At 45.3% G+C, this 25,094-nt stretch overlaps 1 protein-coding gene and 1 long non-coding RNA gene across 7 annotated transcripts in view; one reads left to right on the top strand and one right to left on the bottom strand.

Annotated features, from left to right (window-relative positions):
• vimar (visceral mesodermal armadillo-repeats) overlaps positions 1-14,223 on the bottom strand; it is a 102,230-nt gene extending 88,007 nt beyond the window's left edge. For 2 of the 5 annotated variants that reach the window (XM_070529695.1, XM_070529690.1), the window contains exons 1-7: positions 14,062-14,222; positions 13,585-13,701; positions 13,309-13,470; positions 11,013-11,138; positions 6,151-6,294; positions 3,231-3,356; positions 2,286-2,411 (exon numbers count right to left, since the gene is read on the bottom strand). In XM_070529695.1, the coding sequence (XP_070385796.1) occupies positions 2,286-2,411; positions 3,231-3,356; positions 6,151-6,294; positions 11,013-11,138; positions 13,309-13,470; positions 13,585-13,701; positions 14,062-14,065 (805 nt within the window). In that variant the 5' untranslated portion in view covers positions 14,066-14,222. Of the gene's footprint in view, positions 1-2,285; positions 2,412-3,230; positions 3,357-6,150; positions 6,295-11,012; positions 11,139-13,308; positions 13,471-13,584; positions 13,702-14,061 lie in introns of all 5 variants that reach the window. The other 3 variants (XM_070529700.1, XM_070529688.1, XM_070529683.1) reach the window with 2 other exon arrangements.
• Positions 14,224-14,299: 76 nt separating this feature from the next.
• LOC139052629 (uncharacterized) lies at positions 14,300-24,089 on the top strand. 2 transcript variants are annotated; one of them, XR_011509999.1, is made up of 3 exons: positions 14,300-14,790; positions 15,262-16,033; positions 23,974-24,089. It is a non-coding gene; the product is annotated as an uncharacterized lncRNA (long non-coding RNA). The 2 variants fall into 2 exon arrangements; XR_011509995.1 differs by having other exon boundaries at positions 14,352-15,606; positions 15,738-16,033.
• Positions 24,090-25,094: the final 1,005 nt, after the last annotated feature.

Genomic DNA, 25,094 nt, shown 5'->3' with positions numbered 1-25,094 from the left:
TCCGGACTGCCCAAGGAACAATTCAAGGGCTTCATTTATTGGGTTCGTCGCTTCATGCGATGCAAGGGATTCGCACTTCGACGGCGCACATCAATCTGCCAGAAGCTGCCAGAGGCATACGAGGACAAGCTGGTCGAATTCCAGTGCTATGTCTTCGGAGAGTTCAGACAGCTCAAACGAATGAGCAGGTGACGAGTCTGGCGGCACCACTAAATAAAACGAAGTTTTGTGCCTTATAATTTTTATGTTGACTTCTTTGCTTCAACGTAAGGGGGTTGACCTATATTCCGCCTCGACCTATATTCCGCATTATACAGTATGTGAGCAGCCTAATCGGTCTGCAATGTCTATCCACCTGGTGGCGCAGAGCTTAACCAGCCAAACAGAAAGCTAATATTGCTGTAACCAAATGTAAAACATTTTAAACATTTACAAAAACAGTCTGTTGATGGTTACGCACCTGCCAAAAATTTACACCAGCAGCAAAGCAGAATACACTTGGTCGCTGCTATATTAGTTCTGTGCTTGACTTAGCTCAGTGCCACCAGGTGGCTGTATAGTACGGGCCGTCCACATCTGCGCCTCCACTCATCCCGTATTACGCACAGGCCCAGTCCGCTTGTGCTTGTGTTTACCCGAATACTGGACACGCGAAACACTTTTCTGGTACATAGTAATCCTTCGGCGTGAAGTGACGACCGCAAATGCATAGATGCTGGTGCCGAGCGGATACCGATAACCAGCGCTGCAGCCACTCTGCTCGCAAGTTTCCTTCCCGAGGGACATGATGTCGCAGCTTGACATGTCGCCAATTGCTACATTTGCTCCACACAATGCAAGGGCAAACCATGGTGCTCGTGAAAAGACAGAGCGAGAACAACACAGACTGCGCAGCTCATGTCAACTTGGAGCACACTGTAACCCCAGCAAATGACACTTGCCGTGTGCAGGAAGTACTTGAGTGTAGTCATAAATTGTCCTTGTGCATTCTCTTTCTATTACTTGCTTTTTTTATAGAAACAAATTACCGTACTTATTCGAATCTAGGATGATAGCTCTTTTCAAATAATCATACACCAAACACTAGGGTCAGCTTAGATTTTAGGGTTTTAATAAACGCGCCAGTTCGTGATTGAAAATGATAAGTATAGTGCACAGCTAGCGCCATCTCGAAAAGTCATTATTGCAGCTGCTACTAGCTGCGCCAGTAGCCAACTAAAGTACAAGAGCGACATGCCATTTTGACATGTGTCGTATCGGCATGTAGCGTGTAGCGTGGGGTTAATGTAACCACTATAATGCCACTTTCAAACTAAAAGTTGTGCTAGCCACAGAGGCACCATGAAATGTTCAAGTGGGGTGGGACTTCAGCATCGATGACAAAAATGTCCGTTGTTGGAGGGGGCAATGGGAGACGCTTTTTGCGTGTGCCACAATGCGATGACAGCGATAAGGAAGATAAGCATGATAACAGATAGGAGCTGTTCACCAAGATCCCGCTGCTTTTCAATGCGTATGAGCTTTGCCTCGTCTGCGCATCCAGGGGCACGCAGACACGAGCTTACAAGGCTAGCAGCGATGATGATGTAGAGTGAGCTTGGAGGGCATGTTCATATTAAATAAATGCTGTTTTCATTTTGTGAATGCTGTCCTCACTTTCTTGTTCACCCTACATTCGAGGTAAGTTTTTTCTATCTTTTCTGGCTTTGGACATTCGGGGGTCGGCTTAGCATCAGGGCTGGCCCAGATTCAAATAAATACGGTAACTAACACTCCAACTACTACAAACAACATTTATTCACCATAAACGTGGAAAAATTATCGCTGATGTGCCCTAGGCAGCCAATCGAATAGCTCGCCCAACTGATGTCCTATGGTCACCTCATGTCACTTGGTCAGGGGCTGCTGAAAATTCAGGCAAGTGGCGTATTGCGATTGCTAACAATGTACATTTTTAAAACCTTATAATAGATTACACGCTTTACATGGAGTGCTTAAATATGTTACTTAATGATCAGAAGGGCCAACCTTAATGACTCCATACATTTACAAAAAATCTTAAAAATCGCTTTAGGGTCCCTTTAAGATTTCAAGCCAGCACTCCTTTAAGAGATGCTCTAGCAGTGTGTTACCTATTCAACTCGAATTATATTATTGTGCAATATAATCAGAGGCCCTGAAGTAAACATGCAAACACATTGCAGATAGGTAGTAAACAAAGATTGTACATGGCATACCAACTACTCTTAACAATGCTTTAGTGCAGCAAATAAAAAAATACTCACCACTTTCAGCAAGATTTCCAAACAACTCGAGCAAAACTTCAGTCACTTCTTCCGAGAAAACTCTGTCAAGATTACTAAGCAGAATAGACAGCGTGTGTTTTTCGGTAAGTCGCTTACGACCATCCTCTGCAGAGAAGAAAGCATTGCCAGCTGATGGTGAGGCCAAAGCCTACACAAGGCAGCATATGCATAATTTGCAGGATGATCAGTTCTACTTCGTATAAGCTGATTTGGTCTTATTTTTAATGAGTTGCTTTTGAAATTTTTCAGGGACCTGTATTTTTGTTGGACATGTTGGCATTTCAGCTATATTAACCCCACAACATCCAACATATTGCTTTTAATGCGCTGAATATGACGAGTCAAAATTTTAATTGAAGTGCTGGAAACAAAACATCTGGTTATATTTGGTTATGCGTATAACTATAACCAGACATTTGAGCGAATTCTAGAAATGAAATATTCTGCTTGTGTTGGGCTGTATGTATTGGAAAAGCTATGCTACTTCTTTCAGCTTGTTTTGAGATGCCCATCTGCTTTCTTGCATGAATTTATTTAGCCACTCTGGCAGGGGTGTAACCAAGCGGGGGAATATTAGGCACGTGGGGCCTCCCCTTCCCCCTCCTTGCAATTTCTGTATACCAGGGACACCTAGCATAAAACGCATAAACCTAGCATGTGCGACAAGAACTACGCTAAGCTTTTCTTCTTCCAGGAGGAGAGGGCTGAGCTGCCTACACACAGAGTAATGAGCCAAATGGCGCATTATATTTTAGTGCCATATAAGGACAAAAAGGACACTATGTTTAAACTACGTTTAAGCACAGATGAAATCAAAACAATATCTGGAAATACAGACAATAACATTGACTACATTAAGGCAGCTGTATTCTCTGGAGACCAAAGATGTATACAGAGAATTAAAACTAAATGTTTTAACATTACCTGAATCAGCAATGCCGTTGAGCACCAAGACACAGTGCATGACGACATCTTCAACATCCGAATACTTTTGGAGGTACTTGAGCAGAATATCAATCACACCCAAACGAAGGGCGTCCTCTTGTATTTCTGAAAGAAGTGGCAGCACAATCAGCACAATCCATGTGACGCAATGTAACTTTCATGGCACATTATAATGAGATGGCTGCAAAGTTTTTAATACTTTTGAGCTTGCAGCATTCCGCTTTTACACAAGCATGAGGAAGCATATTTCATCTAAGAGAGTGGAAAGATGGCCTTGTTGGCGATGCATAACACCAGCAAAAGAACACTAGTTTGACAGAAGAGCAGACACGCATAACGTTGACCTGCAACAAATTTATGCTTACAAGCGCAACAAACATGTTGCAAGTAAGCACTCTCTGTGCGTCCACTCTTCTACCGATCTTGTGTTATCTCTTACTTCTGATGGATAATCTGTTTAATTGTTCTCTTCAATTGCCTTCCCTATTTATTCCACAGACCTGGGAATAAGTCTTGCAGTTGAAAGAAGCACTCAGTGTGTGTAGGCATCTCTTAATCTGTTTTGTATGAATGATTGCGCTTTTCATCATCAAGTATGCCCTGCCAATGCACCCAATATTCAACATTAACAAATTACAGTAAAGTCGAACCTCGTTATGACGAAGTCGCATGGGCCACAAAAATACCTTCTTTATACAGTTAAACCTCGGCATAACAAACTTCAATATAACGAAAATCTCGATATAACCAAGTATTTAACTTTTCATAACGTCTTGTCCATAAGCACTATGTACTTAGAACCTCAATATAACAAAGTGTGTTTGTATACAATTTCAATGTAACAGAACTTTGTTTCTGCCGCAAAGGAAGGACACAGATGGTCAAATGATTGAATTACAAGTGGCTGCTTGCAAACGCAAACCTCAAGTTTTGCGACAAGAGCGACTGTCAAAGTAGAGTCGCATCATGTTCCTTAGAAATTTAGAGCGCGACAAAATCCTATCATACCACGCACTGTGTGCTTTAGGTGCGAGTGAAAGTGTGCGAGGGTGAGACAACATGGTGGCTTCACAAGTGCCGCCTTCCCACCAAGCAAAGGGAAACGGGGGGAGGGGAGCGAGCTTGCGGTAACACGATCAAGTGCGCGCGAAAAGCGGAGGTAAGTTGCCACGGTGGCGATTTCTGGGACGTGTCTCTGCCCTGGCTGCGCATGGCTATAAGTGCAGCTGAGCGCATACGCAGCCGCACATTCTAATTTAGAGGTAATCTTCCACGTGTGCAGAGTGGGCATGCTGAGACGGCGTGGCATCATGTAAGCTGTCGTCCCACGTGTTTAGTATTGGACGTTGAATAATCTCGAGTTTCAGCGACTTCGAATGAGAGGCATACCAAGCATTCACTCCTCGCAACCCGTGCTTTTCATGATAGCATCGTCTCAGTGCGGGCAGTGCTATCTGCTGCGGGGATGGAGTGCACGCGAAAGCGTGGCTGGCTTCGCTTAATTTGAACCGTAGATATGAAGATATCGACGTGGTATAAAACCGTATCGTTCGTCGCCGACTAAATAATTAATCAAAATGAATGGTTTTCTCATTTGAATTAGCTTTTTTCGATTGTCCGATAACTTGGAAAATTCTGCAGCCCCTTTGCGTGCAAGAAAAATCGATCGGTGACTGTACTTAATTGCAAAAAAGGTTTAATTTCAATAAAACGAAATTTCTATATAACGAGCAAATTGCCAATCTTACCCACTTTATTATATAGAGGTTTAATTGTATTGCACATTTGTTACTAGCAAACACATAGATATTAGCAAAAGAAATATTGCAATCATGTCTATGCGAAATAAGCACAAGCAAGTGCCTCCGACAGGCCAGCAAAGTGTCGCCTGCAGATTTTGATGGCCTGTCGGCATCTTATCGTGCCTATACAATACCTGAAAAAAACAAAAATGACATATACACAATTTTCACTACTGCAAAGATGCAATTGTGCGATTGGTGTTATCAAGCAAGATCAGTAAGTTGGCTTAATGACTATGGTCCAACCAAGCCAAGTTGTCGCCAGGCTTTTAGAACGTGGAGGGTACTGCAAATAGATCCGTACTATGCTTCTATAGTCATCAGTCTAGCCTGTGCGTCTGATCTCACACTGAATTGCCAATAAGGTCTGTGAGTGTTAACGTATTGACAGCGAGCTTCCCGTGACGCCTTGTCACTAGTCACTGCACCGGCTGCAATGTTTAGGCCACTAGGCCTAACCAACGCCATTTTGTCGGGCGTTGGGAACCAAAATTGAGGTTTCGTGCCTACCTGATATGGCAGCAACTGCGATCATGGCTACCACATATGTCGCATTTCATGTGTGGTTCATGCCTGGAACACCATGCGGTGTCCACAAATTCAGCTATTTCCATTTCAAATTGGTGCTAATTGCAGGTGGCGATGCCCCAGGAAACTGAATAATCGCACAGATACGAAAATTCAGGTGCCTAGAAAGTTGGTCGGCGACTGTATTAGACATTTTGCTAACAGAAGATATATGTTGAGGCATGTGCAAACAAAAATTTGCTTCACAATTACCTATACCCGTGTCGGATCCCACATTATTGATTTTGTTATGGCCAAAGAATACTCCATTGAATTAAAGCATGACCAGTCATATTTTATATTTACTTTTTATATTCAATTACTTGTTATATCCCTGTTCGTAATATCGAGCTTCGACGATATCCCTCCCAATTCCAGTATGCAACAAACAATTTTTACTTTCAAATTACAAAATTCAGCAACTATATAGTTACTCTTGCGTGATCTTGTTTTGTGGGGAAAGCTAAATACTTGTACTGACTTCCATGCACACAACATACAATATGCAATTAATGGGTAACAGCAATTACCTTGCATATCGGTCAAATTTAGGAGGCATCCTGAAACAACAGTATGCAGATCTCTTGGTGCTGAGTCGACTTCAAGAACATTCTGCAGAAGTTGCAACAGCAGCTCGACACCTTGCTTAGCCCGGACAAGGTCCCTTCCATCGTCTGAAATACAGCGCATTAAGGTATGAACACAGACCCGGTCACACATCACAGAACGTCACCATCATTACATGTTCCTGAAAACAAAGCAGCATTCCAAAGAAGCTTAACAATACACATAATACATCTACCCAAAATGGTGAACAAAAAATTAATGCATTCACCAGATCATGTTATAACAACAATTTCTTGAAACACTAGAAGTTCAGGCTACAAATGAAAGCCATCAATGCAACCTGTGGACCTACTTCTTCAAGAAATTATTTTAATACGTGTGATAAACTATCCCTACAGCAGCAAACGCTTTGCTATGGCGGCTTACTTATGCAGTACAAAGATTTGAGATTAACCACAGGGTTGCAAGGGTGAACAACCAAGCGTACCTAACTAATATATCTGAAGACTCAAATTAAGAGGAAGCTTTAGCTCGGGCCCAACTCCGACATGGCCTATTCAAATGCATGTAAAAAGCAGAAACGCTTTTCTAAGGTAACCCCTGGACCGATTTTAATGAAATTTGTTGCATTTGAGAGATAAAGGTAAATTCTAGTGAGTGTTGAAAGTGGAATTTCGATTTAGGGCTTGAATTTTGTAAAAAGAATTTTCAAAGGTTTGAAGATAAAAAATATAAAAGCCCAATGTTCACAAATTAATAGCTCTGCATCAAGAACAGATATCCCAGTTCTGTAAATGGCATCCATTAGATCATTCAAAGCAGACCAATTCAATATGTAAATTTATATCTTGTGTGAATTCGTTATGCTGCGTATAGGGGTTCTGCAAAAGCTGTATTTCCATATTACTATTTTTTTTTAGATTAGATTCATGTGTAACATATCAATTTTGTCCACTTTAGATGTATTATTAGATGCAATTCACATAAATGTGATATCATTTTCAATTGCTGAGTTAGAGTTGTAAACTTGATGGTGTCGTTTACTGAAAATTTACCATTTTTGCCCTTTTTTAATAAAAAAAATAGAAGACCTAAATTGAAAACTTGAAACCAACAGTCACTAGATTTCAAGTTTTTGTTTTAAATGCAACAAAACTTGTCAAATTTAGTGCAGTGGTTGCCGAGAAAAACGAATTCTCCTTTTACATGTATAAAGATAGGAGCACCCGAGCTAAAGCTACCTCTTAATGGGACACTAAAGACAAATACTAAGTCGACGTGGGCCGTTTAAATACCTTTCCAGAAACCTCGCAACACAAGTTTCATGCAAAGAAAAGACTAAGGTTATGAGAAAATTGTATCTGAATGGTCCAAATGCCTTTCTGGAAATTCAAATCTCCCGCCACCCAACCGGGGGAGTGGCGACGTTGCATACGCCATCACTGCCCTTTGCTACCGTCGGTGAGCAAAACGGCGCTTGACAGACGGCGGCACCGAGCCATGGCCGAGTGCCGCTGCAGCTTCTTTTTGGTCAAGTGGTGGAGACCGTTTGGGCATTGCGCAACACCACATTGAATTCTCTGCCACTTGCAGTTTGTGAGAGTTTTGCGAGCCAGCAAAACCAGCGCAGCAGTATGTAATCAGGAAAGTACTGAAACACGAAAGCATCAGCGGCGCAGAGTCTAGCGAAAACGAAACCTTTTGACAGCCCGCGTCGTTGTCAACGGTAATTTCATTGAGCTCTTTTTTCTAAACACGAAATGGAACTGGACAAGCAGCATTTTTTTTTTTTCATCTTATAATACAATACGAGGATGGTTTTTGCAACGAGCAGTTGTGTACTAGTGACAGAATTTAACTGAGGAGTGCTTTCATCATCAGGCAAGTGCTTGAATGTCCCGGGGGAGTCTCTAATCATGTCCTGCATTTACCTTGATTTCTCGATTATTAAGGCTCTGTTCACGACAATATTGACGCCTTACAGATTCTTGAGCACTGATCTATCCCTTTCGTTTGACTTAGTATTTGCCTTTAGTGTCCCTTTAAGGAAATAAACAAGTTGTCAAGATAGATTTTCCTCTACAGTTGTACCTTTCACAGAACCACCATGTGATCAGGTAACATGCACATGTGCACTAAGGACTGTACAATTACTTCACGGAGCTTAGCATCCCAAAACAAAACTGAGGCTATGAGAGAAGCCATGGTGAAGGGCTCCAGCTTCATTTTAACCACTTAAGGTTCTTTAAGTTCGCCTAAATCTATGTACACGAGTGATTTTGCATTTCGATAAATGGTTGTGTGTAGGCTAGTTGGTTCTTTAACATGGGAGCCAAGTTGTGCTGCATGAATGATACGAAACACACACGAAGACAAACAAGGTGATGCACAAAATAACTGTTTACTTACATCCTGTTCATTGAAATCCTTATAATTGTTGATTCACATTATCACACACATCTTGTGCATCTTGATGCTTCTACTTCCCGTGCACTTTGCATCAACTATGCAGCACAACTTGACTCATATTTATTACATTTCACACTCATCAAAATGTGGCTGCCATGGCCAGGAATAACATCCGCAATGTTGTGCTCAGCAGCAGAATGCCATAGCCATTGAGCTACTGCGGCAGGTGCATAATAACTATTGCTGTGCATCTTTAGCAATCTGCAAAACTTCAGAGAAATGCAGAGGGCTGCGAAAATGTAGACCAAATAATCGAATGAGCAGCTGTCAGCAAACTACTTGTAAAATTAGTAAATAACTTTCATAATTTGCTAAATGTAACTTGTTCCATTAACAAAACCTAATGCCTTTTGGACAGCTGCTTTATCACAAAGCAGAAAGAGGTTTTTGTGTATAGTTGCCACCTGGCCAGCTTTTTACTGGCATGGCTGGTTTTCCCCTCACAGTGGCACGGCTGCCAGTTCGGCTCTCACACCTGCATGCCATTTGTCAGTTTTCCGGTTCTCCCTAAATGGGCCCATAACTTGCATCAGGCATAGATACATAGCAAACAGCTGGATTGTTTCAAGCAAATTGCTTCCTAGTTCTTAAGCTCTTCACTGTTGTGAAACTGTCATGTTATCTGAAGTTTTGAGATTGAGCAGTACATTGTTCTACATTTATTAGTTTTCTTCCAAGTCTTTTTCCTATGCGTCAAAGTGCAACTTCGACTTCTCTTCTATAAATCTTCTCAGTGTCTGCCGATTGTTGGCGCCCAATGCAACGGCTGCAACAAGCAGTCTGGGCCACATGAGCAAACTGGAGGCATAATGCTTGTTCCCTCGCACCCACACATTCATGGGCTGTGAAAACGACACTCAGCGGGCTGCTGGCTATACCAGCTGGTCTTTATGAAAATTTTAAATGTGTAGGAAGGACTCCAACATTGCACGCCATTGCCCATGAGTAAGAAAACTCAGTGTCCAATTGTTTTTTTTTTTGCGCCTTTATTCTTCTGTCTTTCACTCCCGAATTCCCTGCACCACACAGAGTAGCATGTCAGTGATGTCTATACGTGGACTAAAATCTGCTTTTCATTGAAGGGTTCTCTCTCTCTCTCTCTCTCCCTCTAAATGTGTAGTAGCACATTTATATAAAGCCTTTCAATATATTTCAATTATGCAAAGTGTGTACAGGACGCAGTGCTACTTTATCTTGTTTTCAATTTATTTGTATTTGTACTTATCATCTCCCCTCCCCCCCACCTCATTCCTTGTGTCTGCACTTTTTTCTTTCTTTTGCTTGTCGATGGTGGCAACCTTATTTTTGAACCTAAATACCCCTGCCACACGGGCACAGAAAATGACATTAACTGGCTAATGCCTTAAACTTTTATGTCATTCCCGGCGTGTCACATGGACATGCTTAGTGACATTAAAGCTTAATGCCATTCGTGACATAGTGCATTCTCGTAACTCACTTGGCTATCAAATGCATACTCTCGTTCCCTATGTTTCCACATTCTGACGAGACTAAACGGATTCTTAGTGAATAACAATTAATATATTCTTCACTTTCTTTAAAATATTGCTTTTTCTCATGGCGTAGTGTTTTCTTACAATTATTACAGCTCACTTGGCCGTCGAATGCGTACTTTCGCTTCCACTGTCCCCACCATGGCCGTGGTGACCACATTCTGACAATATTAAGCTAACTTGTAGATACAAATAACTAATATATTCTTCACTTTTTTAAAAGGAGCTCTTTATTTTCATAGAGATCAGCAGGTGATCTTGCCACTAAGCATGGCTAGAGCCCTAATCGTGAGAGCGTTAGCCAAGAGAAGCTGTTCCATTGCACGGAAGCGGCTCCTTGCCTTGTTGGCCTCATACTGAAGCCTTCGAATTTCTTGACAAAGTTTGGCTTGAAGAAGCATGTATGCCAGAACAAACTGGAGCACACGGTCAAATTCTTCAGGATCGCTGCTTGAGAGCTTTGAAGCTGTGAGCGCCATTTTTCCGATTTCAATGCTTTGGCTACGCTATGGATTGGCCATTGAGCTAGCTTTGGCTTCAGTTTACGGCTGGGTGCAACAATGACATTCCTGAAGTAAACTACATACAATATGCCGATTAATGTTTCTCACGCCATTTCTTAAACATTTGCTCCCTAGATAACTGTTTTTTTATTGTATTACAATTGGCAAGCAAACTTAACCGTTTCACTGCAGCTATTGCCATCCCAACGTTTAATGTCATTAAGTATGTGCATGTAGCAGTGATCGAAATATAATGATATTAAGAAACTTAAGGTCTCAAACGTTTAATGGCATTAACCTCGCCCATGTGGCACAGGTACGAACTGATGTTTCGCTTACCGTTATCATAACAGATGTTTCCAAGAGCACGGCAAGCCTGGAGCACCACTGCATAGTTCTTATGAGATATAAGTCCCAGGAGAGGATCCACAACAGCTGCTTCTGTGAACTGTTTCCTCAGAGGCTCTGTTAGGAAACATGAACATGATGTGTTCAAGTTGCTAATGCCAGCAAAATGGTTCAGGACTAAAAAAAAAAAAGAAAAAGAAAATGCCAACATTATATGCTTAAAGGTTGACATTGCAAATAGGCATCTCCAGATAAGATCGAATGGGTGGTCTAGGTTACGATTTCAATTTTGAGAAAATTTAAAGGTGCATATTTTGAAATCAGAATGCAATATGTAACCTAGCTCGTGAAAAACAGGTTTTGCTTAAAAAAACTGCACCTGCGGCGACCCAAAAGCTTAGGACTGTAGCCTGTTGGGCGAGTCGGTGTTGCATACTGATCATTATGCTGAGCAGTAATATTGTTGGGAAAAAGAAAGGCCAGGTGAAGGCCAGTGTCTATCCTGTCCACCTGGCCTCTCTTTTTCCCGACAATTTTACCACTCAGCACGATGATCAATATCAAAAGTTTATTTTTCAGCAAATTTTGCAGTTTCTCATATTTGGGTATTTACTGCAAAAACAACTACAACCTCGCCGAGCAGATTATCATTCCTGCTAGGCTTAAAAAAAAATAAAGTTGAATCGGCTAGAAGCTTTATTATGCTATTTTACGTATGCAATTTTCAAGAAAGCAGAAAGATACCATGGGGCATACAACAGTGTTAATTTAGGAAATTATTTTTCAGGAGATATTACAGTCCGAATAATAAATGGAGGAAGCTTATTTACATGTCTTTACTATTTCCAGCTCAATTTTCACACCTCTGACAGACATCTTATTAATGTTCCACTCAACATAAATGGTTCAGCAAAAATAAGTTCTAAAAACCACTTTATATAAAAGGCCACTTTTCTATCTTTTTCTAAAATTGCACAAGTGAAAGCTGAACATGTGTTTCCTCACTCTGCATTATAAAATTCTTGCAATTATTCTATCAAAGTTGCGAAGCAAGTAATGGGGCCAGTGCCGCATTACTTGCCTAATAACACGGCAAGTGATGCAGCATGCCACTTAACACCACAGGGCTTTATGCTGAAAATCAGATTCTGGTTGCCTCAGAATACACTTGTCAGATTCTGAGGGAAGCTTCCCACAAAAATGCCACCAACTTAATTTTCACTAGTGGTGTTACTAGTTCTTGCAACACCACTGGATGCTTAATATATAGAGATTTTGGTAAAGCAATAATTTTATACCATGATCAATGAGAGACAAGAATATCAATGAGTTGAAAAACCTACAAGGCAGTTTTCCTGCTTTGCAAAATTTTATGCAGTGAAGGCACAGCCCATATATCCTTGTTCCAAATGTTAGGTGCAATGCAGGCTCGGCTAGTGCATATTCAGGCTGGATAAGTCTGCATACCGGGGCTCAATCTCTTTTTAGCACCTTAATTGATGCTTTTGTGCCCCTTAGATTCCATTATTTCTGTTCGAACAGTGCTGTCTTGAGCTGCTTCTGGCATGCAGCACAGGACTTCACAGAAGCTGTATACATGAAATGCTTTGTTGCACCTAACAACTGCAACGAGAACTGGCTGAGCCACCAATGTGCATAAAATTTTGCAGCACAGAAAAGTTGCCTGTAGTTTTCGCAGCTCATCTACACAGTAACAAGTCCACGCACTCGGTAGGAGCTAGCACTACTATATTATTTCCCTGTACCTTTGTGGCAGCTACAAGAAAGCAAGGGGCAGAAGTTCTGCTGACACCAAACTATGATGCAGACTGTTTGCAGCACTCAACGTGAGAATCCACATTCACCATTCAATATCACAATGATTTTAACTGCTTCTCACACCAAGTTTCTTACTTGTCTGTGAAATCAGGCAGGTGCGACATCTGGGTATTTCACTAATGAAAAATAAAACTATAAGAAAGTGTATAGACAGGTGCTTGTATTCTTCCTTCAAGTGTACTTTTGTTCCGATTCTAGTATATGCGATGTTAATGACTTCGATTACTGCCAATTACAATTTTGTATATTGCCCAACAACAAGCCTTTGGCTATGGGGAGCAATACACAAACTTCAAACTTCATAGAAACAACTCAGACATATCCATTAATGCAAATGGAAATCCGGGAAAGCGAAATGCGATGAAACAGAGCGCTATTAATTTGTCTATTACAGCACATGTGTTTGCAACTATTTTTTACATAAAGCATATGTGAAAGCCAAACCAACCATATTTGGCCGCTTCGGCTATCACTTGAACAAGGAGAGCCAAGGTTTCTTCAGTGACGGCTGAGGAACCCTTGAGAATATCTTTTGTGGAACTGACAAACGCACTCTTCACGAGACGCTCACACACCTGCTGCCGGTTCGCTTCGGACTTGGAATGTTGTTCTGCACAACAAAGATGCATCAATATAGTAGATGCACAAAAGTGCGTCACCACACGGTTTAACACTGCACTGCGGCGAAAAAAGTTGCACTGCCCTCCTTTGAAGTAACTCTTACCATCAGCTGCGAGGAGTGCCAGGAGACTCTTCAGGCGAAGAAATAAATCGGCATCGTCCACTTTTTGCTCGTCGCCAACGCAGAGCTTCAGTCCGTCGAGTATTTCTGTAATGCTTTCTGAAAACAATTTTGAACGTGTTTGGGCAGAAACGCTGCTTAAGAGAGTGCACAAGCGCATCTTAAATGCGATTCACAAGACATGTGATTGAAGAGAAAATGGTTGAAGCGATTAGTTGGCGATAGTAAACGAACACCCAAAGAAAAGGGGGGGAAGACAAATTTCCACATTTTATGTGTCCACAAGCTACTTAACAGGAGCTTCAAACTTCTCCATACGAATTCTCTGCCTCAAATGGTATAACAGAGCTCGCGCGCGCCGTCACGCCCTTCCCAGGGCTGTCAACTGCTTACTGCCACCTCGCAACAGCTGATAGCCAAAGTAAATATTTTTCTACCACTCCTTTCAGGAATACGCACCCATTTCGCGCGCAGCTGATCAAGAGTGTGCTTTACTACACGTTGTTGTGGGAAATAACTGGGCACATCCGCATCATTTACGTGACTCTTCACCGCAGCAGCAGCGCAGCACGCCCCCAACAAAATAAAAGTATGCCATTAAGAGCGGCTGGATGTGGATGGGGCTAGTTACCGGATCTGGATACGTCCGTGATCGCGAAGCAAGCTGAAGAAAGTGTCTGCGTTCACCCGGTGAACGCAGCGCAAGCGTTAGGTTCACCCAAACGTCACGTCCGGGACGCCACATCCGGTCTTTGTTTTTTGACGTCTGTGATGTCACATTCGGCCTTTTTGGCGGCATAATATGGCATATGGCAGGCTCGGAGTGCACGAAGCGGTGGATCGCTTATTTTTCGGGCTTTTGCTTCTCGTAAGTATACTTCGTCTTTGCGTTTGATGTGCATCTACTACGCGTAGCTAATCTTTCGACTGCATGATGCCATATATAGGTGTTCTGTGATGATACTTTATAGCCAGGTTCCTCACGAGCTTTTGTGATGCATTGCAGGGACCGCCACACCGGCCAGCCAGTGCTACAGTGTCCTAATGCAGAGAACGTATATTACACGGAACTGCGCTCCTTCAGAGTTATTTAGAGTCTTTGTCAGAAGCACGTAACAGTAACATTACTTGGTTACGGTGCTGCTACATGGCAGAATATTTGAATGGCAGATGTCCCGAGTGCGGCATGTAAGTACGTACGTACGCGCGCTTGTTTAGCCTAAATAAGAGTTTCTATTGTTCCCCAATGGAAATGCACATTCCTGATGCATGGTTCAGATCTGCCGGTTAAGGGCGGTAGTGAATAAAGTCACCAAATTGCGGCCTCGTTGCGGTCTCGCATTGCGGCCTCATTGCACGGTCGGGAAAAATTGCTTTAGAACCAAAATTTCGCTGCGCTGTCAGTAGCCATTCACTGATAAGCTTTCTCCGCAGCGTAATGCTCAGTGCAGATGTGATGGGGGTTGTGTGTGCGGTCGGTATGTGACCGATATTCCTGAACGCAGTGTCATTCAGCGATGTGCACACCTGTGGCTGATTGTAGAATGTGGGCTGTGACAGGAGTGATGGGGACCATGCTCCTGCCTCGGCCAAGGTTGCAGCGATTTCAGAGCTGCAGGGAGCGCCCAGGCAGAACCTAATCTTGGCCCTATGCTGCAGCTCCAGCTTCTTGAGACGGGCACGTGGTAGTGCCACGAGTGGGAGGACGTACCGCAGGCGTGAGGTGGCTACTGCATGGTACAGCCGCAGAGCCCACCTAGTGGTGCAGCTCTGTCCTCGGGCAACAAGCTGGGAGACTGCCTTGTGGACCCGGAGGACCTGGACATGCAGGGTCTTGACAGCAGGCAGCCAGGTCAGCCGGTGATCAACGTGTAGCCCCGGGTACGTCACTGCCGGGCTTCAAGGTTGCCTTCCAGTTGCAGCTGTGCAGCGGGCGGTTGCTCTTGGGTGGAGCAGCATGGCCTCCGTCTTCCTTGCCGAGATGGCAAGGCCAATGCAGCTCAGGTAAGCAGCGGCGGTGTCGAGGGCTCTTTGCAGAGCCGAGCGCGCACTGCTGTGGCTGTGTGGTGGATTTCGCACACATAGGGCGATGTGGTCCGCGTTGATGGAGGTATTCACGTGGTTGTGGGGGTCAGTCTGCAGGACAGCAGGCAGTCGGGCCAGGTTGAACATGAAAGGGCTCACCACTGATCCTTGTGGGACGCCCTCTACCAAATAGGTCCAGGGCCTGCTGAACGACTGGATAGGGCAGGCCGTCAAAGGCCCCCTTCATGCCGATAAGCACCAGGAGCACGGCGTCACCGCAGGCCTTGGCCTCTTCCAGCGTGGAGACCACGTCCACGATGGAGTCCGCACTGCATCAGCTCCGCCGGAAGCCTATCTGCTCATCGGCCAGAAAGCAATGGCCTCCATCAGCTTGCAAGCAGCAGAGGTGAGTGAGACTGGCCGATAGGAGCTCACGTTTTTCAGCCGGCCTTCAGGATGGGGGCCACGTAGGCTGTGCGCCATGACTCCGGCACCTGCCCTGACTGCCAGATGTTTAAGCAGTCAAGCAGGTGCAGCTGCTCGCTGGCGGCCAGGTTGCGAAGCATTTGGGTTCCTGGTGCACTGGGCTCCTGGTGCACTGCGATGCTTGGAGCTCGTGCAGTGTCAGCGGGTCCTGGTAGATAGCCATAACCTGGCTCGATGGCCACCCTGGGTGGTGAGAGAGAAGGGAAGATGGAAAGGCAGGGAGGTTAACCAGGCTGAGTCCAGTTTGCTACCCTACACGTGGGGAGGGGAATGGGGAGTGAAAGAGGAAGAGAGAGAACTTAAGTGTAGGATGTCTATAGTCGGGCACTCAAGTCTGTTGCCCTCAGGCAGCGAAAAAGTGCTCGGACTGCTTTCTGGGCCAATGAACTGTGAGGCCAGGCTCCCAAGACTGGATGACAGGCCATTTACAGAAGCGAAGACCCTCTGTGGTGGTTGTGCAGGCAGCTAGGCAGGCTGACGGAAGGCTGCCCTACCTTCAGGATGGCTGCAGTGCGTGGTACAGCCAGCACAAACTGGTTGGCGAGGAGCTCCGCAAGGGCCTCTTCGCTGATGCTCAGCGTGATGGCCACGGCGAGGACAGGTTGTAGGCTTCCTCTCCTGCTGGTGAGGGATTTGAGCAGTCTCCAAGCCAGGGGTCCCCTGGACCTGCCCTCGATGGCAGAGCAGAGGCTCCTCCTGCGCCGGGCTTGGCGTCTGCAGCGGGCAGCTGCACGTCTGTACTCGGTCCAATGCTCTGCCTTGCCCGTCCGGATTGCTCCACGCTCCATACGGCGCCTGGAGGCACGAATGTTGAGCAGGTGGAGGTCTGGAGCGGGGGTATCTGGTTGGGTAGAGCACTGAATGGTGGCAGCCTGAGCACAATCCACGATGGCGCTCAGGAAGTCACGGCCATCGTCCAACTTGCTGCAGTGCTTCCGGAACAGGGACCAGTCTGTGACGTAAGTTCTTGACCTAGGCCTTCTCCCAGACCTGGGGCTGATCGCAATAGGGAAGTGGTCAGATCCCCATTTGTCCGAAGTTGTGGCCCAGGAGTAGGAGCACTGCTCAGTGTTGAGGGAGAGGTCAATGGCCGTGCGAGCTCTGCGGTAGACGTAGGTGGGCTCCCTGGTGTTCCAAGGTCAGCAGGCCAGCTCAGCTGATGGCATCTGTGAGGCCTTTGCCTCAGCGGGTGCAGCTGCGGCTTCCCCAATCCGTGTGGTGTGCGTTGAAGTCACTGCACATAACTGTATGCCCACCAAGGCGAACAGCCAGCTGGATGAGGCTGGAGGGATCCCACGGCTTTCCTGGACGGATGCAGATGCTCGCCACAGCCGTGTCCTGGCTGCCAAGGCGTACCACAACGGCGCATGACTCCAAGGGGCCACCGGCAATGTCAGCAACAGGTAGAACAGCACGCGCCAGGGTGCTGCGGACATAGATTGCCGTGCATGGCTTTCCTGGCTTATGGACTCCATCTAGGCAGGGTGCCGCAGTGCAACTGCGTGTGGCACAGGTGGTGGCACCCGAGTAGTCGGGAAGCCGTAGGTTCTCGGCCACGGCATATGTCTCCAGCAGTGCGAGTACCGTATAGTGCGGAATATAGGTTGAGGTTTTTTCCCAAAAATATTACTAAAAGTTCACCCCTTGACTTACATACCGGCCCTTGGCACAGCATGAATAGTCGTCTGGCAGCATGTAGGAGCGCAGACCTTTCGGCATCCACATTGTTATCACCCCCTTGGTGACCGACGCGGCCCAACTCGTGGGCGCTGCGCGGTTCTTTATTCTGACGAAGTTCTTTATTCTATGGCGCAGTGCACCCGGAGCTCAAAGACAGGGTGGCGGATTTTGTCCGCGAGCATCGTGCCAGATCTTTGCCAGTCACAGCAGAACTCATCTGCATCAAAGCTATTGAGATCGCCCGAGAATCCGGACTGCCCAAGGAACAATTCAAGGGCTCCATTTATTGGGTTCGTCGCTTCATGCAACGCAAGGGATTCGCACTTCGACAGCGCAAATCAATCTGGCAGAAGCAGCCAGAGGCATACGAGGACAAGTTGGTCGAATTCCAGCGCTATGTTATCCGTCTCCGGCAGCAGCATGGCTACATGTTGGTACAGATCGGCAACGCTGATGAAATGCCGGTGTGGTTCGACATGCCGTCGCTCACCAGTGTGCGAACGCGGCACAAAAGAAGTCGAGCTTCTTTCTACGGGGAACGAGCATTCACGGTGATGCTCGCGTGTACTGCAGATGGCAGAAAGCTGCCCCCATACATAATATTCAAGAGGAAGACGCTGCCGAAAGAGGCTTTCCCACCGGATGTCGTTCGCGTGAATGAAAAGGGCTATATGGACGAGGCCCTCATGCTCAATTGGATTAAGACCGTCTGGAATCGGCAACCAGGGGCACTCTTGCGGTGTCCGAGCATGCTCGTCTTGGATGCCTTTCGCGGGCACTTGACTGCAGGATTGAAGCTGGCACTCCGCGACGGGAGGACGGAACTCGCCGTCATTCCGGGAGTCATGACGTCAACACTTCAGCCACTGGACGTCGTGCTCAACAAGCCTGTTAAAGACCGTGTCCGTGAACAATATAATCAGTGGATGGCCGGCGACAACCTGATGACCCCAACCGGCCAGCTGCGCAGGCCGCCTCTCGGCACTGTGGCCACATGGGTGTCGCAGGTTGTGCTCGCTGCCCGACGATACGGTGGTGTGGGCATTCAAGAAGTGTTGCATAAGCAAGAAGTGTTGCAAAATTTTTTGCATAAGCCAGGAACGCACACAGGAGTCCAAAGAACTTTGTCACCAGGAGAAAAAGTTACAGCACAGTGGGTCGAGTCGTAACGAAACTTGCGAGCGTCCTGGGAGACGTCGGTGTTAAGCGGGGCGAGGCGTCTGCACTCTGCGAGGCGAGACACAAACTGTTCCAAGAAAGGAACTGATGGGGGTACAGGAGTCGAAAGGAATGATACATCAAGAATGAAACTTGGTGAACAGCCATAGATGAAGAAAAAATGTTAAAATCCAGTGGTACGTTGCGTAGCCATGTTATAGGCGAATGTCATGAACGACAGGATTGCATCCCCGTTCGTGTGGCCAGGGTAGATGTACAGTCGCATGCAATATGACTTGCAACACTCTTGTTCGTTGTTGAAGGGGCTCCACGGCTGCGCAGCAGCTCTGACATTCGAAATAGCAGTTTAATAGACACCACTAATTGAAGCTGTGTTTCGGTCTGGAACTTACCATGTGTCTGCACAGCCGTACAGCCTTGGAACCCCTTCAACCACGGGCACCGGTGTTGCAATTCATATTGCACGTGACTGTACATCGCAATCATCAAGCTGTTGGTCTGCGGATGGTAACTGGAAGTCGTCTTGCGAATTGTGTTAGAGGCGCACAGAACTTCGGTAAGGATAGAAGAGAGGAAGACTGCTGCGGTCACTGAGGAGAACGCGCGGAGCGCTGCGTTGTAAGATAATGTTGTGTAGAAAGAAATCGGCGACTTCCGCAGCAGTCCAGGATGGTAGAGATGCTGTCTCCGCATAGTGTGTTGGATGGTCTATGGACGTTGCAATCCATGTTTTCGATTTCCATGTGAGGTCATGGCAAGAGGACCGTACAAGTCTATTCCAACTACTTCAAAAGGCGAAGCGGGACAAGGCAGAGGTTGTAAAGAGCCAGAAGGAGCTGTTGCGTTTGCTTTGACAATGAACGCAGGGTGCAACATACTTTGCAACGGCTGAAGATGGGCCAGGCCAGGAGCAGCAACTTCATATTCTGTTGTAAGTCTTGTGGTAGCCTAGAGGACCAGTCGTCGCATGATCGTGAAAGGCTTCAAGCACCTCACATTGCAGAGAACATGGTATGACCGGGACCCATTTGTTGCCATCGATGTGATAAATGTTGCGATGTAAAACCCTATTGTGCAGCTTGAATTGATTAAGTTGTCGACGAAGTCAGGCGTTTGGAGGTGATGAAGAATCTTCCATGCGTTGGAGAATAGTTCAGCAGTATGGGTCGATGCGTTAGTGGGACACAAGGACAGATGGGCTGTTGTGTCTTAGCCATTCGAGGGCTACAATGGGTAAAGCCGATGAAGAGGACTCAGGACGTACACAATCGCGGAGAGGTTATGGTGAATCGTCATGATTCGACAGAGGGTAGCAAGAGAGAGCATTGGTGTCTTGATGCTTCTTTGCAGCCCTGTAGGTGACATTGAAATCGTACTCCTGTAGGTGAAGCACACAGCAACCCAGGTGACCTGATAAATTCTTTAGCGATGAAAGCCAGCACAGTGTGTTATGGTCGGTAACAACTGTGAAATGGCGGCCATGAAGACATGGGTGAAATTTTTGCACGGCCCAACAGCAAAGCACTCCTGCTTGGTTATGGTGTAGTAATTTTCTGCACTGGTTAGTGCACGACTAGCCTAAGCAATTACCGTATTTACTTGCATAATGATCGCACTTTTTTGTCAGAAAAATTGACGCAAATTCAGGGGTGCGATCATTACGCGGGTTAAATTTACCGCGAAAAAAAAAATTTTTTTTTTTCGTTCCGCGTTTGCTGCGAGATGTGAGATTGCGGGTGCGGGACACCAAAACAAAAATGGCGGCTGGCGGAGCAAGCCGAACGCGCCGAACGCGATGTTTTTTTCTTCTCGTGAGTACATTACGAGCATTGAAACAGTTTCTTCCATATCAGTGATGAATAATATCGTTAATATCGGCAAGTTTGCGGCAATAACGTAGCCATGTCCACTTTGAGGGGACAGAAACAAGTGGGCGCGCTTAGCAGCCAGTGACATATAAACACATGACGGGCATGCTGCGGAAACTGCGGCATCTGTCTTCACTACTATTCTAATACGGCACGTTTCCGCTAAGGGTGGGCGAATATCTTAGCTGTGTTACAAGCGTCGGCGTATGAATAGGGTACACTTTTAACGTATCAGAGTAAACGTGGCTAATATCATTGCCGCGCGCGATTTGTTGCGTGCTCACGAGTGCAAAAGCAGATGAAAAGAATCGAAATGCGCCTTTATTGTTTTTGTTGACATCAGCCATTATAAAGCCAATCCATAATAAAGGCAAGTTTGGTTGTACCTCATTTTGTCATAGAAGTGCGGAAAGTGATGAAAGTAATGAAATGAGGCATCTACTTAAGAATGTTTAGTGCGTGCAGGCCGCTTGGCTTGTCTTAAAGAGTCGTTCGCGTAGCATTCGACAGGTGGTAAGCGCGATCATTATTCGCTAGACTTAGCACACGACATATCGCTGCGACAAGTTCGGGGTGCGATCATTACGCGGGAAATAAAAAAAATCAAATTTTGACGACAAAATTTAGGGGTGCGATCATTACGCGAGTGCGATCATTATGCGAGTAAATACGGTACTCGTTCGCGGAATGTGTTGTCGCATTGTAGTAGAATGGCACCGAGACTGACTGCTAGCGTCGGTGTGAAAGATGGTGGGCGCGGTTGAATCAAAGTGGCGCAGTACTGGGTCTGACGTCAGGGCATGTTGCAAAAGCAGGAAAGCATGTTCACATTCGTCGGACGAAACAAAGGGTGCATTACTGGGGAGGAGTTGATGGAGCAGGGACGTAAGTGTAGCGAAGTTGCATATGAAGTGCCGGAAGAAGCAAGTCCAAGAAAACTGTGCATGTCTTTTTGACGCAGTGGACACAAAATTCGAGGATGGCAGTAAGCTTCTCGGGGTCCGGACAAATACCTTCTTTGCAGACTATGTGCCCCAGAACTTTGATGGCCTTGCTGGCCAAACTGCATTTGTGTGTGTGTGTGTGTGTGTGTGTGTGCGCGCGCACACACACACGCGCGTGTGCGTGTGTTGAGCTGCAAACCAGCATTTGCAAGACAGGCAAGGACTTCATCAAGATGTTGCAAATGTTGTGAGAACATGGTTGAAAACACAATGTCGTCGAGATAGCACAGACAGGTTTTCCATTTCAAGCCACACAAGACTTATCGATCATGCGTTCGAATGTGGCAGGCACATTGCAGAGTCCAAAAGGCATCGCACTGAACTCGTAGAGCCCATCAGGGGTAGCAAATGTCGTTTTTGCTTTGTCGGATTTGGACATTGGTATTTGCCAGTAGCCTGGTCTAAAGTCAAGGCTAGAAAAATACTCAGCACCATGGAGTGAATCTAGTGCATCATCCATCCGTGACACGGGGTGAACATCTTTGCGCACGATTTTGTTCAGCGCACGGTAACAGACGCAAGAACACACTGAGCTGTCTTCGTGACAATTGCAACGACATGAGTGTCAACAGCTCAAGTGGCAGTTGATCCACGAGGCAACAGTTGGGGTTCGATTTGGTTTATTGCAGTAAGCAATGCAGAACCCTCAGAGAAGCGAATAAGGCCAGGGGTAATCAGAATTGCTCGAGATAGGGTATGGTCATAGGGTAGAATGAATACGCCGCCATCCACAATGTTACAGGAGTTGACACCTATAATCTTTTCTCTAGGTGGCCAAAGAATGTAATCGGAAGAGGTGACGAGATGAATGCATTCTTCATGGTTAGGAAGAGAATTGCCAGTGGCATCATCCAGTTGTGTGAGGCGCTGACGACAAGAGATAGAAGCAAACGCCAAAGATAAGAAGTCCCACCCCAAGATGAGTTCATGGGTCACTCACGAAATACCGCAAAAACAATGTGGTGAAGAATTTAGTCTATGGACACACGAACAGGACACGGTGCGATTGGACGAATAATAACCTTGGCCGCTGCACAAAGAGAAAGGCCGGAGTAAGGCAATTCTTGTGTTTTATAGAGTCCCAAACAGTCACATGGCAATAATCGCCAAGCGTCTTGTAACATGGAGCCTCCTCAGAATTGCGCCAAGCAAAGATGATGGATGCAGCCAGTCTTGCCAGATAACTACATTTTGACTATTCTGTATTGTTTGCATTTTTTGTGTAAAAGGAATTGTCGCAGAGAGTTTTATCTTCAGTGGCCTTCAGTTGACGTCATCTGCTACAACTAGCACATAAGTTAACTCCATAGCACCACTAGGATGGAGACATTGTGTCGTGGGGTGCTTCCTTAAAAGTGGACAAGAAGATTCTAAAGGAAAAGTGTGAGATGGTCACAGTAATAACCAAGGCATTTGGCATGGGAATGACCCAGCTATGAAAGTATTATCAGATGTGGACAAGCATATAATACTAAATGGCGCCTTGCACGAGTCCCAAGTGTCAAATGTAATGAGTATTGTGCATTGAAAGGGCCAAAAATGTTTTGTACATGCAAGGGAACACTATGGGCATTTGATAACAGTTGCTTAGATGTACTACATTAACAGGAACCAAACGAACTCCCTTAGACATAAGCATGCAGCAAATTCAAGGACTAGATGAAGCTTCAAAGAAGTAACTGCATTTCATGTAGGATAGGTGTGAATGACCTTTGTGCACGAGATCAGTGACAAAAACACTAAATGAATGCAGTACAGTGTCTGTATCATATCTTGTGCAGACCAAACTAGCCTGGAGTTTCAGCGTTCCTTGTCAGTTCATTTAAATAGGCACTACATTGTTCAAAGTGCAATATTGTTCTACAAAACATAATATGCAAGATGTAGCATGCTAACCCTCGTGGCTCAACAACTACTGAACCGAAACCTCAATGAGCAGTGAAGCTTCCTTGTAATTTTCATCGTAACCATACTTTCGCTCTTGAAAGTGAACCTCTTTAGTGAATTTGCTTGTGTATTAATTTTTCTTTAGCCAAGTATTTTTTATACATGTTAATGTCTCAATCCTGCTTTTTCTTTCCGGGGCTAAAACAAAATGCCTCTTATTTCACTTTGATCTTTTGACCTAGGAAGCCATCATCTGGTGCTGTGTACAGCAAGCACATGCTTCGGGCAAGGAGGGAGCCAGCACCATATCTACATCAGCAAGAACCTCGGAGCTCAAAATAAACAATTTCTGTGCAAATATCTGTCTTTTTATACTTCCAGCATGAATTAATAAGTTTCTTTTGCCTTCACATGCAGGAAGGTTTATAGGAATAAATAGTGACTGTTGAATGCCCAGGAAAAGCCTTGAAGCCATTCTACTTGTACATTGATAAAGTACATGTGTACTTGAACTTTACAGTACAGAAACGAAAGGCACAGTAACAGGCAAAATGCTCGGGGCAGCAGTCGTATAAATGGTAGATGAACACAGCTAATTGTGCTGTCCAGTTTCATTCAGTTTGACCAAGTGTTGCAAGAATTGCCTTCAATATGAATCATTCAGTTTAGCCAGCTAAAGTCGAACTCGTACAAACTTTGGAATGTCTGCTGGGAATTTTAGCATAAATGGTATGTGTGCATTCTTCAGCAGCACCACAAGCCCAGTAAGGTTTTTGCGTTACTGTCCCTCCTCCCTTGGGGTTATTGCAGTGTCTACTTCAAGTGCTTGAGGGTATAATGGAAAATGACTCCATTCTCCAATGAGAAGGCTATATAAATATGTAGGACAAGAGCTTGTAGGCCTGGTTATAAGCATGAATTAGATACGTATAGACCAAAGGCAATATGAATACAATATGTTAAATTGCATCCATATGTGGGAACTGCCCACATCAAAGGAAAGAAAGTGCAATACTTGCAACCTACCAACATAAACATCAGTCTAGGGAAGGATTCTGTAAGGATCCACTAAGTGGACTGTTTCAGCACACACTGATTAGGTAGAGCTATAAGCTGGTAGAGCAAGTGGCAATCATCACCATGGGCTCTCGTGCTCTGTTCATTCAGCGTGTACTGGAATGGACAGTCCACTTAGTCAACACTTGCAGACTAGCCCCCTAGGGCTGTGGAAGCACGCAGTATATTAAGCTTAAGTCTGGAGTGCTACCTTCTGCTTATGTGGCAAGTCCTCCTGTTTACCTGTTCCTTTCAACTGAGAGCTGAGCACTGCCTAGGTTAAGTCAGAAAAAGCAACCAGCGTCCG

Source organism: Dermacentor albipictus, chromosome 1, assembly GCF_038994185.2.
Source record: "Dermacentor albipictus isolate Rhodes 1998 colony chromosome 1, USDA_Dalb.pri_finalv2, whole genome shotgun sequence".
Lineage (NCBI taxonomy): Eukaryota > Metazoa > Arthropoda > Arachnida > Ixodida > Ixodidae > Dermacentor > Dermacentor albipictus.
This window is presented reverse-complemented; position numbering and strand designations above follow the sequence as displayed.